Here is a 21,296-nt window from a genome sequence, read left to right on the forward strand (position 1 = left end):
GGGTAGTACAACCCTGTGTTCGGTGGTCTTCCAAACAGTATCTCAAAGGGTGACAGTTTAGTTTTCCCCGTGGGTGTGTACCTTACTGAGAATAATGCTAATGGGAGACACTCTGGCCATGGTCTATGGGTCTGCTCCATGGTTTTCTGTATTTTCAATTTCAGTGTCCCGTTCATTCTTTCTACCTTCCCTGAACTCTGTGGGTGGTAGGGTGTATGAAATGCTTGTTCTACACCTATCATTTGCATTACATTTTGCATTACCTCAGCAGTAAAGTGTGTACCTCTGTCTGATTCAATTGTTTCAGGGACACCGAATCGTGGTACTAGTTCCATCACCAGTTTCTTTGCAGTAGCTCGAGCTGTAGCCGTTTTCACCGGGTAGGCCTCTGGCCATCCAGAGAAGAGATCTACACATACTAGGATATTTGCATACACTCCTACCTTGGTAGCTGTATGTCGTCAATCTGCCGTCTCTGAAACGGGTAGAGAGGCCTAGGTGTCGCTTTCTTAGGGACTTTTACTGTTTTACCTGGGTTGTGCTGTGCACAGATGAGGCATGATTGTACAAGTTTCGCGGCTGCGCAACTGAAGCCAGGAGCGATCCAGAAGGCATCTACCATGGCACACATGTGACTTTTTGAGGTGTGATTGGGGCCATGTGCTGCTTGCGCCATGATTGGGAACAGGGACTTTGGTGGGCACATTTTATCCTTATTCTCCCATACTCCATTTGAGTTCAGCTCAGCTCCCAGTCTCCCCCGGTGTACCTTCTCTGTTTGGGCAGCCTTTTGCTGGAGGGATTTCAGGACATCTAGACCCAATGTGGCTGGAATACGCTGACTCCCCGCCACCGTCCACTGCTCTCTCTAGGCCGCCTTGTGCTATTTTAGCAGCCTCGTTCGCCCTTCTATTGCCCTCTACCTCCACGGAGTCACCTTTGTGTGTGCTTTTACCTTGACAATGCCAACCTGGACTGGTAACATCAATGCCTCCATCAATTGTTTCACCAGCTCTGCATTTTTAATGGGCTTCGAATCTGTGAAAATATTAGCGACTTTACCTGCAGCGGCTCTACACGCCTCAGTGAGTGCCTTCAACTCTGCCTCCTGCGCCGACATGTGAGGAGAGAGTGGTTCCGCTCGGATTACCTCATGTGAGGATACTACTGCATATCCAGTGTAGAATCGTCCATCCTGGTGGTATCTGGGGCCATCTACAAAAAAGAAACTCAAAGTCTGCATTAGGAACAGGTTTTTCATGAATGTGTGCAAACCCAACTGTCTCCTGACTCATCAGTTCTATGCCGACATGTTCATGCGTCATGTCAAAGTATCCTTCCTCACTTGCCAATACGGTCACCAATTCCCCCTTTTCTGAATCCATAGGCAGGAGGGTGTCATGTCGGACGCTGTTCACACCACAGCATCCGGCAGGCAGAGGTAGTTCCACCTCCAGCCACTATAGCCTCAGTGGCGCCGGCCTGATCTTCAGGCTCTCGGGGGTTAATCCTGCTGGAGACCAGGTTGGATGGTTAGTCACGCCCACGGTCTTTAAATAGTCATGCTGGCCTATGGGCGTCGCCGATTATAGCTTGTGTTTCATACCAAGTGGTTCCGGTCTGGAGTGGAGGTGTTCAAGAGAGAGAGATTCATATCTGGTGTCGTATGATCCGTCGTTATCCTTTCTCCTTCCCATATTTGTGTTTAGTTGTGCCCTGTTCACATTACTGTTTATTCCTGTGTGTGTGCGGCGCAGTGCAGTTTAAGTTCTCCCTGTCTGTCATTATTTGTGTGGGAGCTTTGGTGGTGACTTCTCACTGGGTGGAGGGTGGAGGGTTAAGTGCAGGGCTGAGCAGGAGATAAGGAAAGGTCGGAGGCTCAGGCATTTGCACCTTCAGCAAAAACCCTGGGTTGAGGGTCAGACAGGGTTTCCCCTAGTAAAGGGACACCACAGGGGCCCCGGGTCTTGCAGCCTTAGTTGAACTTAGCCCCCGTGACATTATAATCGGCCCACATTTTTCAGGAGTCCATGGATCCATTAGATTCCATAACCCGCCAGTTGGCGGCGCTGTCCATACAGGTCTCCGAGTTGAATGGGGCAGTTCAGCAGCAGGGCCTGGTAGTAGCAAAGGTGCAAACGGCATCTGCAGGTATCGGTGCAGAGCCGAAGTTTCCGCTGCCAGAACGATTTTCAGGCGATCGCAGCAAATTTGTCGTATTTCGGGAGGCCTGCAAATTATACTTCCGCATGCGGCCAATATCCTCAGGTAATGAGGCCCAGCGAGTAGGGCTGGTGTTGTCATTACTGAGTGGTGACCCCCAAGCATGGGCATTTTCCTTACCACCTGACTCTGCTACATTTCATTCGGTCGATAATGTTTTTTCTGCCCTCGGGCTCATTTACGATGACCCTGACCGACTGGCTCTAGCGGAATCTAAAATCCGCGCCCTCCGCCAGGGGGAGCGCTTGGCAGAAGACTATTGTTCGGAATTTCGCCGCTGGGCTGTAGACACACAGTGGAATGACCCAGCACTGCGGAGCCAGTTTATTCATGGGGTATCAGGGAGGGTGAAACAAGCCCTCCTGATGTATGAGACTCCGGCATCATTGGAGTCTGCCATGAGTTTGGTGATACGTATTGATCGCCGTTTTCGTCAGGGGGCACAGGAGACGCTACCTCTGGGGGAAAACAGAGGTGCAGGTGTGGTTGAAGTAGATGAGTCCCCTGAACCTATGCAGATTGCTGGCGTGGCACAGGTTCGGCCTCGCGCTCCGGGAGTCCGGAAGTCCGGAGCATGTTTCTACTGTGGTAAAGGTGGTCATTATGTTAACGTTTGCCCGGTACTACCTAAGAGGGTCACACCGGCGGAAAACTGTTAAGCTCAGAGGGTATGGAGGAGACCCAACTGAGCGTATGCATATCCTCCATGATGGTATCTCAATGTATGCTCCCTGCCAAGGTTATTGTCGCCGGCAGAGAGCTACCTATATCAGTGTTTGTGGATAGCGGTTCCGCCACCAATCTCATAGATGAGGAGTTTGCACACACCGCCGGGTTTAAGATTGAAAAACTTCCTCACCCCATACAGGTGGTGACCATTAATGCTGTTCCCCTCCCTCAAGGGGAGATTACTGAGTTTGTGGCAGAGGTGAAACTCCACATTGGGGTCCTACATTCTGAGTCGGTTACATGTAGGGTCCTCCGTAATCTCCCAGCTCAAATGGTCCTGGGTTTTCCATGGCTGTCCAGGCACAACCCGGTAATTGATTGGAAAACTCAGGGCATAGTACAATGGAGTGGTTTCTGCCAAGACAATTGCTTGGCCACATGTGTGTCCGCCGTGACGCCCAGCCTGCCGGAGGCTTTGCAGGATTTCGCGGATGTTTTCTCTGAGAAGGGTTGCTCAGAACTGCCTCCACATAGAGCCTATGACTGTGCTATTAGGCTAAAACCCGGGGCCAAATTACCTAAGGCCAGGATGTTTAATATTTCTGGTCCTGAGAGACAAGCTCTGAAAGACTACATCGCGGAGAGTCTGAGCAAAGGTCACATCCGGCCTTCGTCCTCGCCTGTAGCCGCGGGGTTTTTCTTCATTAAGAAGAAAGATGGGGGGTTACGCCCGTGTCTGGATTTCCGAGAGTTAAACCAGATTACTATCCGTGATCCCTACCCAATGCCGTTGATCCCGGATTTGTTCAACCAGGTAGCGGGGGCAAAATGGTTTTCCAAGCTGGACCTCAGGGGGGCGTATAACCTCATAAGGGTCCGTCAGGGGGATGAGTGGAAGACGGCGTTTAACACTCCTGAGGGTCATTTTGAGAGTCTGGTTATGCCGTTTGGGTTGACCACCGCGCCTGCCGTTTTCCAACATTTTATTAATGATGTCTTTGCTCATGTCCTGGGGAGATTTGTGATTGTATACCTGGATGATATCCTCATTTATTCTAGCGATCGGGACACTCATTTGCAGCATGTTAGGCAGGTGTTACAGTTGCTCCGGGAGAACCAGCTCTATGCTAAGCTGGAAAAATGTTTATTTTTTGTCCAGGAGTTGCCCTTTTTGGGATATATTGTGTCCGCAGCTGGTTTTAAAATGGACACCGCTAAGGTGCAAGCGGTGTTGCAATGGGAGAGGCCGGAGAGTCTGAAAGCACTCCAGCGGTTCCTGGGGTTTGCGAATTATTATAGGAAATTTATAAAACACTTTTCGACTGTCGCCAAACCGCTCACGGACATGACAAAAAAGGGTGCCGATCTGGCGAACTGGCCTGAGGTGGCTATACGTGCATTTGAGCGTCTGAAGAATAGTTTTGCTTCAGCCCCCATTCTGGTGCAACCAGACGTGTCTAAACCTTTTGTGGTAGAGGTTGATGCGTCGGAGGTGGGAGTGGGGGCAGTACTGTCTCAAGGCTCGTCCTTGAGCGAGATGCATCCATGCGCCTACTTCTCCAAGAAGTTGTCGCCGGCCGAACGGAATTATGATATCGGCAACAGGGAGTTGTTGGCCATCAAACTGGCTTTTGAGGAATGGCGACACTTCTTGGAGGGGGCGGCTCACCAGGTCACAGTTATCACCGACCATAAGAATCTGCTCTACCTGGAGTCGGCCAAGCGTCTGTCTCCTAGGCAGGCTCGCTGGGCATTGTTTTTTACTCGTTTCAATTTTCTTGTGACGTACCGTCCCGGGGCTAAAAACACCAAGGCGGATGCTTTGTCTAGGTGTTTTCCGGGGGGAGAACCTCGGGAAGAGCCGGTACCCATCCTCCAGAAAGGGGTAGTGGTCTCGGCTCTCACGACTGAGGTAGAGGCGGAGATTGCCGAGGCCCAAGAGGAGGTACCACCAGGACTTCCCGCCAACAAATCATTTGTACCCCTGCATCTTCGGCCTAAGGTGTTGAAGGAACACCACGATTCGGTACTGGCTGGTCACCCAGGGGTGAAGGGCACCTTAGAGCTGGTATCGCGTCGTTTCTGGTGGCCCAAAATCCGGCAGGACGTGGTCTCGTACGTGGCAGCTTGCATCACGTGCGCTAGGGCTAAGTCACCCCGAACCCGTCCTGCTGGCACGCTACAGCCTCTGGGGGTACCCAATAGGCCATGGACAGAAATCTCCATGGATTTTATCACTGACTTGCCAGCCTCGGCAGGGAACACGGTCATCCTGGTGGTGGTTGACCGTTTTTCAAAGATGGCGCATTTTGTGGCGTTGTCCTCTTTGCCCAATGCTAAGACGTTGGCTCAGGTATTTGTGAAGGAGGTGGTCAGACTCCACGGAATACCGTCTGACATAGTATCTGATAGGGGTACGCAATTTGTGGCGAGGTTTTGGAAAGCTTTTTGCTCAAGGTTGGGGATCAAGTTGTCACATTCATCGGCGTTTCATCCACAGTCTAATGGACAAACTGAGCGCATGAACCAAAATCTTGAACAGTATTTACGATGCTTTGTGTCCGACAACCAGGAGGAGTGGTCTACTTTCCTTCCTCTGGCCGAATTTGCATTAAATAATCACCGCCAAGAGTCATCAGGAGAGTCTCCATTCTTTTGTGTGTACGGTCAACATCCTCAGTTTTGTACCTTACGTCAGGGTGACTCCGGGGGTGTCCCGGAGGAGGATCAGCTAGGAGCCCAATTGTCATCAGTCTGGAGGCGGGTGAAACAGCGTTTGTTGAGCATGAGTGCCAGGTACAAACGGGTGGCTGACAGTAGACGCGTGCCAGGTCCGGACCTGTGTGTGGGTGAATGGGTGTGGTTAGCTACGAAGAACATAAAACTCAAAATCCCTTCTTTAAAACTGGGTCCAAGGTTTATTGGGCCTTTTAGGATTTCTGCCATCATTAACCCAGTGGCTTATCGGTTGGAACTTCCCGCAGTGTACAAGATACACAACGTGTTTCACAGGGCTTTATTGAAAAAGGTGGTAGGCTCTGTGGACACAACGCCGATGCCACCTCCAGTCATGGTGGATGGCGAGTTAGAGTTCGAGGTCGCCAAGGTAGTGGACTCTCGAGTAGTACGCCGTACTCTTCAGTATTTGGTGCACTGGCGGGGGTATGGTCCAGAGGAGAGGTCTTGGGTTCCAGCCTCAGACATACATGCGGATCGGCTGGTCAGTTCTTTTCACCGTCGTCATCCGGACAAGCCGGGTCCTATGAGTCTTGAGGGCCCTGGGGTCCCTCGTAGAAGACGGGGTACTGTCATGTCGGACGCTGTTCACACCACAGCATCCGGCAGGCAGAGGTAGTTCCACCTCCAGCCACTATAGCCTCAGTGGCGCCGGCCTGATCTTCAGGCTCTCGGGGGTTAATCCTGCTGGAGACCAGGTTGGATGGTTAGTCACGCCCACGGTCTTTAAATAGTCATGCTGGCCTATGGGCGTCGCCGATTATAGCTTGTGTTTCATACCAAGTGGTTCCGGTCTGGAGTGGAGGTGTTCAAGAGAGAGAGATTCATATCTGGTGTCGTATGATCCGTCGTTATCCTTTCTCCTTCCCATATTTGTGTTTAGTTGTGCCCTGTTCACATTACTGTTTATTCCTGTGTGTGTGCGGCGCAGTGCAGTTTAAGTTCTCCCTGTCTGTCATTATTTGTGTGGGAGCTTTGGTGGTGACTTCTCACTGGGTGGAGGGTGGAGGGTTAAGTGCAGGGCTGAGCAGGAGATAAGGAAAGGTCGGAGGCTCAGGCATTTGCACCTTCAGCAAAAACCCTGGGTTGAGGGTCAGACAGGGTTTCCCCTAGTAAAGGGACACCACAGGGGCCCCGGGTCTTGCAGCCTTAGTTGAACTTAGCCCCCGTGACAGAGGGTGGCTGGATTCAGAACGTTACATCTTTTGAGGAGTGACATACTCAGGAATTAGTAGAGCACACTCAAGTCGGAGCTGTCTGGCCCTAGACAGATGTTTTGGTTGAACTTGTAGGAGTATGGCATGGATGTCATGTGGGGAATAGATTGTCAAAAGAAACGTCAGTGTCATCTCACATGCCTTCCCTATTACGTCTCCACTTTTTTCCTTGTGCTCCAGCATACATGACAGGTCGTTTTATTGTCCTTGTTTGCTCAATTTCTTTAGCTACCTTAAGGAGGTCTTTCGGATCTACATGTCTCCATTCAGGTCTGGCTGTCTGTACTGCGTCTCGTAAGTCTTTGTTCATACCGTCAATGAATGCATCCACCAGTATTCTAACATCAAGTGGGTTTATGCAAATGTACCCCATGTCTGCCCATTTCAGCTGTAACCGTCCAAGGTATATCTCTACTCTCTCTCCTCTTTGCTGTGTCACATTAGTCAGGAGTACAGACTGCTCTGATTGTTCCACTGCAGCCCATTGTCTTAGTGACTCACAGTACGTCTCCCCAGATCGTGCAGATTTATCATCCATGCCCCAAGCCTGATTCTTTGTCACATCTGTGTGTCTTAATTATATGATCTAGTGCGTCACCTGCCTTTAAACTCATCAACCTCTCTAGGTCTGCCCAGGTACACTTATATGTCTGCTGTACTTCCTTTATGTGTCTGTAAAACGGGAATGGTTGGTCTTCAGGGGCAGGCAGCTGCTTCAGCAAAGCTAGCTGGTCAGAGGGGCTCCAGGGATAATACACCTGTATCTTTCTTATTCTAGTCACACTTCTAGGTCCTGATGGGGTTGGCCGTCTGATGTCTACTGTCAGCTTACTCCTCAAGGGCCAATGTCCCTACTACCCACTATCCACACTATTATGTCAGCTTCTTATGATCTTGTCTGGATAGGATTTAGTGCAATTCTCTTAGGTCAGTAGCACAGGTCACACAAGTAGCTATTCAGTCTGGGTTTGTCTGAGTCTGACCACAGTGTTTACAAGTCCATCTGTTTTGTCTGGGTCTCTGGTTACACTTTGTCAATCAAACATTCATAATACACCTTCCACACTGCTGCACATTCTCAAGCATCATTTATTCACTTGCTATTTTCTTCCCTTGTCTGTGCCTTTTTGTACATCCAAACATTCACACTCTGGTATTTTTGCCTTTTTCAATATTTGTCCCACTTGTTTTACTGCTTCCTTCCTTCTCTGTCTCTTGTAATTTGACACAATTTGCTATACAAATCAATCACACAACTAGAAGCAGGTTCAAACACATTAATGGCCAAGCAATCACTTACAATTCCCTTCTAAATTAGGCACCATATCTTACTTTTAACTTCCAATCTTCAATTAAGTACTGTTGCTTTAAAATGCACAAATCTTTCAGCGTGTACCTTACGGATAGAATTACAGAGAATTTTGAGCACAGCTCACACTCAGCAGAGATAAGAGCGAAGGGAGAAGAAAAACTACGCAGCGGTATCATTCCCCCCTCCCATCAGAATGCAGCGTCGTCCTTCACAGAATTCTGTAGTTCTTTAGACTTATCAAAATCAATTTCTACAAAGAAACTCAAAATCACGGGATTTCACTGTAAGGGCAGATAACTGTATAATGAGATTAACCATGCCTTGCCCTTTTTCTGGCCAAATGCATTCAGGAAACTTTACAATGTAATGCCACATATAACACGAACTATATCATTACTCAATTCATTCAGTCTCAGATGTAGATTTGAAATATCTATAACGCATCTGTCCGGGATTCCACCACAACTAGAAAGGTCACAAATCTCTTGACACAAAAATGATGTGTGATGATTCATTCATACGTGCTCATTCACTGATTTTTTTTTTTTTTTTTCAATTACTCATCTCTCATCTTATTCAGAGGTTCTCATAGACATATATACAAGGATTCACACAGCCTGCCTATCTTGCACTTTGGATTTGATTAATACTTTTTCCAGGTTCTTTGCTGCACTACTTCCATATCTATCCTCAATTATATCACATAACCGATTTCCTTCTTCAGGTATCTTTCCCTGACTGTTCCCCATCTTATCTTTTATTCTTATCCTGTCTCTCTTGTTGTCTTCCTGTTAGTCCCCTGCCTTAGGTGGTGTATTGGGTAAGCTCAAGACTAGGCTCTACTATACCTCGTTACCTTCTTCCTAAGGTGCTAACAGGCTAAATGGAGTGTCTGTTCCTCGGTGTACTACGTGTTTCGTGTACTTATATGCTATGTAGCATCCGAACAGAAATACTCCCACAACACACAGGATTGTAAATAAAGTGTCCATCTACTGGGGTTCTTCAGTCATATCCTGTCACAGGCTCATTTCACGGTCCTGTGCTCATTCGGTCACACTCTTATCTGTCACAAGGTTTATTCGTAAAGGGTGTTGATTTAAGCTTAGGCGGTGACCTCCCCGAAAGGACGCTGTCACATGGCCCAGTTAGGCAATATCACCACTCTTTGAACGAATACCTACTGTGCAGCTTATTTTTCTACTTTCCACAACCTTTCAAATCAAAGTAGCCATTCAACAACCTCCTCTATTCCTAGTGCGGAACCGTCTATTGTGAAAAACTTGTCCGTCCGGGCTGCGCAGTATGAACTGTTCACCCAGCCTTATATTCCATAATGTCAGACCTCTCCCATTTTGATTTGCATCAGCTCTTTTTCTAAAAATAGCTGTGCACACACAGAACCTACAGTAACCTCTCATTCGAGCAGAAATTACATATGCGTGTCACACCCGATTTCCTCAGAGTTCTTATATGGACCTGATTTTACGGCCCCCTCCTCTACTAGATTCCCCTTTATACGGACCTTAGTTATAATGATAGATTATGAAGAGCAGAGAAGAGAAAAATTGATCTCTTACCTGGCCAGGTGTTTAGGTCTGCTGTTCACAATTTCATCAGTAACTGGAGTGGTCTGTAGATCGGGTAGTCTTGGAGAGGTGCCTATATCAGGTCCCTGTTCGGGCGCCAGGAAACTGTCGGGATCCCTCAGATTACTCTTTCATCTGAAGGACCGATGTTCTTGGGTGTGAAGCATCATATGTCTCTAATTAAATCAGCTCCGTGGAGAAGAACTACACAGACACCAGCTGTATGGTACAACTCAGGATGCCTCCAAGACGCCTCTGGCTTATCAGTTAGGCTTCCGTCTTTTATAGTAAAGAATTTAAACATTTTACAGACATGCGCAGTACAAATGATTTTACAACTTGTTTTAGACAAAGAAAGTCATTTAGGCGAAAAAGCAGAGGTATTTGACCTTGGTTCACAAGGGAGATGTCTGAGACATCTCCTCGAAGAACAGATAAGGTTTTAAACAAGAGAATGCAACATAGACAGAACTCAATTTAACTCCTTCAGTTCCTATCACCACTCACTGCCCGCCATGTGCTGAGTTATTAGTGCACACTCAAATGTGCCGAGTCACTCACCGATTATTTATTTTACACATGATAAAACATAAACCATTCAGGCCTGTTCCATCCACCATCTTAGGTAATATAAAATAAGCTCTTGGTGGGTACACTCTGATCATGCAATATATGAGGGGGAGGACTAAAGACAGCAATCGCTACAGAAATCAAGCACTAAGCTGGAAGTCATGTCCAGGTTATATGTACAGCCAGGAAAATGACCTGGAGACACAGGATGTCTATACCCAGCATGATCCGTATATAGCAGAGTGAGGAGTGATATCATGTATACAGACCTGTGGTACAGGTTAAGTATACAGCACAGGAATAGAGCCTTTACATATACACCACATATAGTGAGTAACCTGGTTACACTGGATCTGCACACCCAGCCTCACAGTATGTAACAGAGATGAGGTCACATACAGCTCATCAGACTCCATAACTGGGATGGGGGGATAATCCGCACACAGCATGATCAGTATATAGCAGAGTGAGGAGTGATATCATGTATACAGACCTGTGGTACAGGTTAAGTATACAGCACAGGAATAGAGCCTTTACACATACACCACATATAGTGAGTAACCTGGTTACACAGGATCTGCACACCCAGCATCACAGTATGTAACAGAGATGAGGTCACATACAGATCATCAGACTCCATAACTGGGAAGGGGGGTAATCAGCACACAGCAGGGTCAGTATACAGTGCACTGACATGAAGTGCAGCCTCTCACCATCATACATATACCATCCCCCGACTGCTCCTCTCACCATCATACATATACCATCCCCCGACTGCTCCTCTCACCATCATACATATACCATCCCCCGACTGCTCCTCTCACCATCATACATATACCATCCCCCGACTGCTCCTCTCACCATCATACATATACCATCCCCCGACTGCTCCTCTCACCATCATACATATACCATCCCCCGACTGCTCCTCTCACCATCATACATATACCATCCCCCGACTGCTCCTCTCACCAGTGTCTCTAATACATGTGACTGCCCAGCTCCACCATAGTAATGGCAGACACTGTATGCGTCCCTGCCCTGTCCTATCATACATAAACCCAGAACTCATGAAGACTCTGTATAATACAGCAGTAATGTGGTATATCAGAAATGTCTGCAGGGAGGTCACACAAAAGCTGCCTCTGCAATAAGTGAGGGAACATGGCAGCTACATGAATTACTGAGGTAATCTTGATCCCAGATAAGATGTAGGAGCGGATACTACACTAGTACACACTACACAATGTCTGAGGTGAGTGCAGAGTAGTATATCAAACATGTCTGCAGGAAGGTCACCCAGAAGTTATCTCACAGTCTGTGAGGGGAAAAAAGCAGCATGCACATGAGGGACATGGCAGCTACATGAATCGCTGAGGTAATATTGGTCCCATCCATAATGTAGGTGCTGATACTACACTAGTAAATGATGTCTAAGGTGAATGTGCTCCTATTATCTGTCGTGTGAGGTGATAACCCCAGTATTATACTCCCTGACACTGCAGACATGCTTCCTCCTGTTCATCCTGTGCATGAAAGAGGGAAGAGACACAGATCTCCTGCTCTATATAAGCCCCACCCTCCTCACAGTAACTCACCAGGCACAGACATACTGTGCTTCTTACTCTGAAAGCAACATCACTCTAGCTTAAAAATCTACACTATACCAAAAAGCTGCAGGAGTAAAGGTCCACCCATCCCCAAGTCATGTCCTCCTCCGCCTATGGCTCCAGTGGTTTCTAGAAGCTGATTTTTATAAAACTGTGCAGTGGTCTCTTAATTTTTGCCAGAGCTGTATGAATATCATCGCTTATTTGCGAACTCCTTCATGACAACATAAATGGTATTGGAAAGTGCCCTTGAAAATTGTTCACTTTAAAGTGTAACCGTCATTGAAAGTTATATTGTAGAAATCAATAATACCTGTGAAAATAAGAAACTTTATAATTCAGAGGGTGAAGTATTAAACACATCAAGCATCAATTTTCTAAGTAAATATACTTCTAAAGCTGCTATTGACATGAAATTCTTACCAGATGTCGATAGCAACCTATCTAGTACATCAAACTATAGAGGTCCATAAAAGAAAGTTGTGTGCAAAGAGAAATGACAGGAAAGAAAAAAAAGCTATTTAACACGCTTACTGAAATGAATGTAATACTTCGTACAAAAGCCTTTACTGGTGATGACTAGTGTTGAGCAATACCATCCGATATAGAGAAATATCGGATCGGACTGGATCGGCCCGATACCCAAAAAGTATCAGGTATCGCCGATTCCGATACCGGAAGTCCCATTCAAGTCAATGGGACAGAAATATTGGAATTAAAAAAAACCCTTTTTTTGCTTGTACATCCAGTTCGGGAGGGGGGAAGAATGTGGGCGGTGCGTTGGCGGACAATGTGCGTGTCTGTGTGTGCGGGTGGGGTCTGTACGGGCCTGCCGGGGGCCTGTGCCGGCTGTCGGGGGTCTGTATGGGCCTGCCGGGGGCCTGTGCCGGTTGTCGGGGGTCTGTACGGGACTGCCGGGGGCCTGTGCCAGCTACCGGGGGTCTGTGCGGGCCTGCTGGGGGTCTTGTGTGTGTGCAGACAACAAGTCCCATCGGGCTATGCCTCCTACAATGACAGTGATTGACACATTAGCCAATGATGGGATAGTAGTAGTCCCATCATCCGGCTAATGTGTTGAATGTAAAAAAAACCAAAAAAAAAACCATACATACTACATACATACTACATACATACTACATATATACAACATTCATACAACATACATACTACATACTACATGCATACTTCATATATACTACATTCATACAACATACATACATACTACATACTTCATATATACTACATCCATACAACATACATACATACTACATATATACAACATTCATACAACATACATACTTCATGCATACTTCATATATACTACATTCATACAACATACATACATACTACATATATACAACATACATACATACTACATGCATACTTCATATATACTACATTCATACAACATACATACATATTACATACTTCATATATACTACATTCATACAACATACATACATACTACATATATACTACATTCATACAACATACATACATACTACATATATACTACATTCATACAACATACATAAATACTACATACTTCATATATACTACATTCATACAACATACATACACTACATTCATACAACATACATACATACTACATTTATACTACATTCATACAACATACATACATACTACATATATACTACATTCATACAACATACATACATACTGCATACTTCATATATACTACATTCATACAACATACATACATACTACATATATACTACATTCATACAGCATACATACATACATACTACATAATACATACATACTACATATATGCAAAATTCATACAACATACATACATACTTCATATATACTACATTCATACAACATACATACTACATATATACTACATTCATACAACATACATACATACATAGTACATACTACATACATACAACATACATACAACATGCTACAGACATACAACATACATACTACATACATACTACATACAATACATTCATACAATACATACATATAGACATACAGTACATATAACATAGAGTACATACTCACCAACACTTGTCACTTTGGTCCCCAAAGCCAGTGTCATCTATGAAAAAATATGAAAATAACAAACAAGCGATAGACTCCCTGATCCGCAGAAATCCACGAGGGTCCCACGCCGATCTCCCGTGGAGAACAGCAGCATCAGCTGATGCGACCGCTCTCTAGGGGCCCCAGGAATACAATGACAGGAGGTAGGTATCCTTCCGCACTGTATTCCTCCACCACTGTAAAAAAATAGTCCCTAGTCTCACTTTTGGCATTGCTGTGTGAGAAAGTTCCCACGCAGCTTTTGCCATAAAGTGACACCAGTGAACGATAGTAACCTCCCAGTGATGCAGTGCAGATCGTCGTGGCTCGTGAGACACTCGTGGATTTCTGCGGATCAGGAAGTATATCGCTTGTTTGTTATTTTCTAATTTTTTTCATAGATGACACTGGCTTCGGGGAACAAAGTGACAAGTGATGGTGAGTATGTACTCTATGTTATATGTACTGTATGTCTATATGTGTGTATTGTATGAATGTATGAATGTATTGTATATAGTATGTATGTAGTATGTATGTTGTATGTCTGTAGCATGTTGTATGTACTATGTATGTATGTTGTATGAATGTAGTATATATGTAGTATGCATGTATTGTATGAATGTATGAATGTATTGTATGTGATATTTAGTATGTATGTATGCAGTATGTATGTTGTATGTCTGTAGCATGTTGTATGTATGTTGTATGTATGTAGTAAGTATGTAGTATGTATGTTGTATGAACGTAGTATATATGTTGTATGTATGTAGTATGTATGTATGTTGTATGAATGTAGTGTATGTATGTTGTATGAATGTAGTATATATGTTGTAATGTATGTAGTATGTATGTATGTTGTATGAATGTAGTATGTATGTAGTATGTATGTATGTTGTATGAATGTAGTATATATGTAGTATGTATGTAGTATGTATGTATGTTGTATGAATGTTGTATATATGTAGTCTGTATGTATGTTGTATGAATGTAGTATGTATGTTGTATGAATGTTGTATATATGTAGTATGTATGTAGTATGTATGTTTGTTTTTTTTTACATTCAACACATTAGCCGGATGATGGGACTTCTACTGTCCCATCATTGGCTAATGTGTCAATCACTGTTATTGTAGCAGGCATAGCCCGATGGGACTTGTAGTCCCATCGGACGATGCCCGCACACACACAAGACCCCCGGCAGGCCCACACTGACCACCAGCAGCCGGCACAGGCCCCCGGCAGGCCCGTACAGACCCCCTGCAGTCGGCACAGACCGCGCATCATGATGCGCACAGACCGCGCATCATGATGACATAATTTCAGCAGCCAATCACAGCCACAACAGTGGCTCATTGCATTATGGGGACTTCCGATACCGGTATCCCATATTGAAAAAATATCGGTACTCGGTATCGGAATTCCGATACAGCAAATATCGGCCGATACCCGATATTTGCAGTATCGGAATGCTCAACACTAGTGATGACAGCTTCAAAATACCTCTTGTATGGAAAAACTAGTCGCATGCATTGCTCAGGTGCGATTTTGGTTCATTTTTCCACACACAAGTCAAATCCTAAAGGTTCCATGGGTTCCTTCCATGAACTGAGCTTCAATTCCTTCCATAAATTTTCTATTGGATTCAGTACAGGTGATTGGCTGGGCCATTCTAACAGCTTTATTTTCTTTTTCTGATACCAATGGATAGTTTCCTTGGCTTTGTGTTTAGGATGTGACGCGCCCCAGAGGCCGTGGGGTACTCGGCACCGGGCCCGTAGATTTCTATGGGAGATGTCACAGTGGCAGTGGCCCGGTCCGTGGCCTCAGGCAGTCAATGTAAAAGAGGTAGAGTGATGGGGATAAAGTTATTATGGTAATTCGTGACGCCACCTGGTCAGAGTGACCAGCGCTGCGGTGTTGCTTCCCTGGGATGGGTGTTGAGTGCAGCTATGATGTTGTAGCCCTCCACAGGTAGGGCTGTAGTCCCAGGGCAGAGTAGATGAGGTTAGTAAATGAGGAGATGGTGTGAGGAAGTAGATGTAGCAGAGCCGGGTGCAAGGCACAGGAATAAGTAGAGGACACAAAGGCATGTAGTTCCAAGGCTTTACTCAGTCTGGTGCACACAGATGCCCGCTTCGGTGCCATGTCCTCCAGGTCAGGGGCTCAGCCGACTTCCAGGCAAGGTAAAGTACACCGTTCCAACACTCCTCCAACATGTGCCTTCTCTGAACGTCTCCTCACTAGCACTTAAACTGAAGTACTTGTAGTTGTGTCTTAAACTCAAGTTCCTCCTTTCAGATGTTCTTAGAACCCTACTCGTACGGCAGACAGCTGTAGCCCGCTTCGGGGACTTCCTACTCTCAGGTCCCGGCTCACACCCGTTGCTGTTGTGCCCTCGAGTCTTAGGTGGGAATAAAGTGGTGACAACTTCTATTCCTCCGGTTTCTGCTGCAGGACCGTCAGTATCCATACAACCTCGGAGACCGGACTCCGGACCATGCGCTTCAAACTCAAGGAAGGGCTCTGCTCTCACCCTTGTCCTCAGTTCTTTTCTCCCCACGTTCCATACTAATCTATCTTCCTTCTGAAGAATTAGGCTTTCTTTTGCTCCTTCCCGTGCCAACAGCTCCGGGTCACAGGAGACTGCTGCAGCACTTGCTTTCATTCCATCCCTCTCAGGGGATCTCTTCTCTCCAACTGACCCTTTCCTAGTATTCTCCCGCTCTCTTGTGCAGCCTAAGCTCCACCCACCTCCCCAGCACTCTTCGTGTTCCAAGCAGGGAACCACAAAGGGTGCCCTGCTACACTACTGGTGTATGTGAGATGTGAGTGTTGGAGTGTGGACAGGTGTCTCCACCTTACCTGGATAGTGGGGTACCACACCTTAGGAGGAGGTGCAGTACCTCTGTGGCGACTGAACCCTCAGGGGCGCCACAGATGTCCTCCCTCATTTCATTTTCATCACCCTGATAGGTGATAGCAGATCATCAAGAATGTCTTGTTACAGTATATTTAGCCTCCCTTGAATTACATGAAGTTTGCCAGTGCTGTATGCTGAAAAATATGATATTTCTACTTCAAAAATTCATTCTTAGTATGGTGTTTTGGGGGTGATATTATTATTATTATTTACTTATATAGCGCCACTAATTTCATGGTGCTGTACATGAGAAGGGTTTACATACAAAGTTATAGATATCGTTAACAGTAAACAAATTTACAATGACAGACTGGCGCAGAGGGGAGAAGACCCTGTCCTTGCGGACTTGCATTCTACGGGATAGTGGGAAAGAGACAGAAGGTCGGGGATGCAGCAGCTCTGGTGGTGATGAGGCGGCAGCTCAGGCGGTGGTGAGGCGGCAGAATGGTCATTGCAGGCTGTAAGCTTTCCTGAAAAGATGGGTTTTCAGGTTCCATTTGAAGGATCCGAGGGTGGTGGATAATCGGACGTGTTGAGGCGTGGAATTCCAGAGGATAGGGGATATTCAGGAGAAATCTTGGAGGCGGTTGTGTGAGGAACGAATAAGTGTGGAGGAGAGTAGGAGGTCTTGGGAGGATCGAAGATTACGTGAGGGAAGATACTGAGAGATTAGTTCAGAGATATAGAATCATAGAATTGTAGAGTTGGAAGGGACCTCCTGGGCCATCTGGTCCAACCCCCTGCTCAAAGCAGGATTCGCTAAATCATCCCAGACAGATGTCTGTCCAGCCTCTTTTTGAAGACTTCTATTGAAGAAGAACTCACCACCTCTCGTGGCAGCCTGTTGCACTCATTGATCACTCTAACTGTCAAAAAGTTTTTTCTAATATCTAATCTGTGTCTCCTCCCATTTAGTTTCATCCCATTGCTTCTAGTCTTTCCTTGTGCAAATGAGAATAAAGATGATCCTTCTACAATGTGATAGCCTTTGGGATATTTGTAGACAGCTATTATGTCTCCTCTCAGTCTTCTTTTCTGCAAGCTAAACATTCTCAAATCCTGCAACCTTTCCTCATAAGACAGGGTTTGCAGACCGGTCACCATTCTGGTCGCTCTTTTCTGAACTTGCTCCAGTTTGTTGATGTCTTTTTTAAAATGTGGTGACCAAAACTGTACACGGTATTCCAGATGAGGTCTGACCAAAGAGGAGTAGAGGGCAATATAGAGCAATAGAGGGCTGTATAGGGAGGGGAAAGGTTGTGGATGGCTTTGTAGGTCAGTGTTAGTAGTTTGAATTGGATTCGTTGGGGAATTGGGAGCCAATGGAGGGATTTGCAGAGGGTGGAGACAGGGGAGTAGCGAGGAGAGAGGTGGGTTAGTCAGGCAGCAGAATTGAGGACAGACTGGAGTGGTGCAAGAGAGTTAGCAAGGAGGCCACAGAGGAGAGTGTTGCAGTAGCCAAGGCGGGAGATGATGAGGGCATGTACAAGAGTTTTAGTAGATTGAGGACTGAGTGATATGCAGTGCCTTTTGGACTCCCAAATATTGTGTGTATTCTGGCATCCAAAGAGTTCAACTTTGGTCTCATCTGCCCCGACTATATTCTCCCAGTATTTTACAGGCTTGTCTAAATGTAGTTGAGCAACCTTAAAATGTGCTAGAATATGCTTTTTGTTCAGCAATAGGGTCTTGGTGATGAGCGTGCATACAGTCCATGGAGGTTGAGTGTATTACTTTGATTTCTTTGAAACAATTGTACCTGCTGATACCAGGTATTTTTTGTATCTCTCCACAGGTTGTCCTGACTTGTGGACAACTCTTCTGATAATTCTTTTTATACCTCTACCTGAAATATAGAAAGCTCCTTGCCGTGACCGGTTTAGGGTGAAATTGTGCTTTTTACTTCCTTATTATTTCCCCAACTTTCCTCACTTTAACCTTCAGTAGTTTAGAAATTCTTCTGTAACCAATGTCAATCAGTATGTTTTGCAACAATAAGGTTTTGAAGGTCTTGAGACACTTCACTGGTTTTACACATGAGATGTTTCTTTTGTGGCACCTTGATAATGAGACACCTTTTTATAGACCATCAGTTGAACAGCTGATATTTTTTACTAAATGACAGGATTGCTTTCTAACTACTGATAGATTTCAGCTGGTGTCATCACTTTCCATGGCTATTTGCACCTGTTTTTCTTCATGTTTTCAATACTTTTTCCCTGTGCCATTTCTCATTATTATACACCTTAATTTATGGTATGATTTCTTTACCCGTGTGGATTGGATGGGTTATTACCGACATCTGGTGGGAATTTCATGTCAATAGTACCTTTAGAAATATATTTAGTTAGAAAATTGGTGACATGTTCAATATGGATTTCACCCACTGTATATTATATGAGAGAAATCTACTTCTTTCTCCTCCAGGACTAATGATTCATTTTCAAAATTTTCAATTCCCGGGTAAAATCTGTGTTCATTGAAGACAGATTGTCAGATTACTGAGATAGGAGATGACAGCTTCTACCCATAGTATTCTACGTAGAGGGGAAAAAGGAGGCGCTAAAGGCAGAGCTCCTCCCTTTACACGGAATCTTACAAAAACACCAACTGCCATCTCCTATCTCAGTAATGTAACAACCTGTCTTCACTGAATACAGATTTTTACCCAGGAATTGAAAAAAAATGTGATCAGTCCAGGAACAGAAAAAAAAGCAGATTTCTCTGATGAGATATATTACAAAGTTGCTTACTTTCTTGTGTACTACTGATTTATAACAGTGCAGGGGATGGAAAAAACACCATTATGGCCGGGTTCACTCTCGTGAGAAACTCGCACGAGTCTTGTGTCTCAATACCCGGCACTGCCGCCGGCACTCGGGATCGGAGCCTTCAGCTGCATAGAAATACATGCAGCCGCACACTCAGAACACGAGTGCCAGTAATAGTGCCCGGTATTGAGACGCGAGGCTCGTGCGAGTTTCTCGCAAGTGTGACCCTGGCCTAAAACAGAAAATCACCAATTGACCTGTGCTTTGGACTGTGAGCTGAGCTAGGCATCTACCTGTGTTCTATGTTTGGTTTCCACTTATGTCATTTTCACCAAAACCTTTCCAAAGTTCTCCTTACACATTAGATATCAGCCGAACCCGCTTAGGCCAACAGTCTAATGTGTATGAGGACCCTGGACAAATTATGGCGGGGGGGAGTTAAAGATTCAGTTTGTCGTTTTATCAGCATACACAAGAGACAAATGTAGAATGATAATAACGCAGCAAAAAAAAAAAAAGGAAAGAAAAGCAGAAAACAACACAAGAAAAACCAAGCAAATCCTGCTTTTTTCTGCAGCTTCTTTACTGCCAAGAGAGATTTTTCTGCAGAAAAAAAAACACATCACGAACACCCAGTGTGAACATCGCCTTAGACTCATTCTGATTCTTTTGTTTTGCAGACTACGAGAGGCTCTGAATCAGGCGGAAGCCGAGCTGAAAGGCTTGATCCGTAAGCAGCTGTCTCTAGAGGAAGAGATCCAAGTGAAGGAAAACACTCTGTACATCCATGAAGTGATCTGTATGCAGATGAGAGAAGCCATCTCCATTAACAACTTCTAGATGTGAGATGTGCGGCTTCTCGGCCATTCTACTTGAACATGCTGAGTTCTCTATGGAAAATGGAAAAAAATAAATATATGAAAGCAATAAATACACATATTTATTCACCCACATTACTGCATTCTCACCTGTATATGATTCCTCTATTTCGCTCTGTAATCGCCCGATCAGACAGAAACAATGAAGATGGAGTAAACCTTTTAAAGGGATTGTCTTTTTTTGTATTTATTTATAAATATGGGAACTAAAAATGCATTAATAACCTAACCATTCTAACCCCTCCATCGCTCGATCACTGCTGCTCCTCAGTCCTACAGAGATGACATCACTTCATTCAAATGACCGCTGCAGTCAATCATTGCCCCCGGCAATGACCAACATGGAAAATGATGGCTCTCCGTATTCAAGGGTGAAAAAAGGAAAAGAGAAAGTTATATCATTAAAAGGGTTTCTGTTAATATTTTACTTATTATAGTCCATACAATTCCAAGGGTTAAAACTATTAAACAGGTTACTCACCGGCTCCTGCACCAGTGTCGCTGCTCCGCCGCTGCGCCTGGTGTTTGCTACCAGCTGCGGTGATGTCAGAGCTACAGCGCAAGTTTCCACTGCAGCCAATCAGTGGGCTCAATACCTTGTGCTGTATTCATTATAATATCTGTAAAGCACAGCAGACTATGAGGGCGCGTATAAGTAACATAAAAGAAAATGAGAGGAAGGGCCCAGCTCAGATATTGATATGAACCAATCAGCCAAGAACTGTCCTCCTGAGTTGTGTAGAGCT

General features: G+C 45.2%; 2 protein-coding genes across 2 annotated transcripts in view; one reads left to right on the top strand and one right to left on the bottom strand.

Annotated features, from left to right (window-relative positions):
• The window catches only part of LOC141078399 (nuclear envelope pore membrane protein POM 121-like), a 38,274-nt gene extending 26,412 nt beyond the window's left edge, over window positions 1-11,862 (bottom strand). The window contains exon 1 of the mRNA XM_073565139.1: window positions 11,815-11,862. The gene's annotated coding sequence lies outside the window, so the exon portion shown is untranslated. The remainder of the gene's footprint in view (window positions 1-11,814) is intronic.
• LOC141080484 (uncharacterized) overlaps window positions 1-20,721 on the top strand; it is a 154,434-nt gene extending 133,713 nt beyond the window's left edge. Inside the window, exon 9 of the mRNA XM_073565731.1 lies at window positions 20,353-20,721. Coding sequence (XP_073421832.1) covers window positions 20,353-20,369 — 17 coding nt within the window. The 3' untranslated portion in view covers window positions 20,370-20,721. The remainder of the gene's footprint in view (window positions 1-20,352) is intronic.
• The last annotated feature ends 575 nt before the right edge of the window (window positions 20,722-21,296 follow it).

Source organism: Dendrobates tinctorius, unplaced genomic scaffold (genome assembly GCF_039654945.1).
Source record: "Dendrobates tinctorius isolate UK_male_01 unplaced genomic scaffold, ASM3965494v1 ptg000016l, whole genome shotgun sequence".
NCBI classification, from domain to species: Eukaryota; Metazoa; Chordata; class Amphibia; order Anura; family Dendrobatidae; genus Dendrobates; species Dendrobates tinctorius.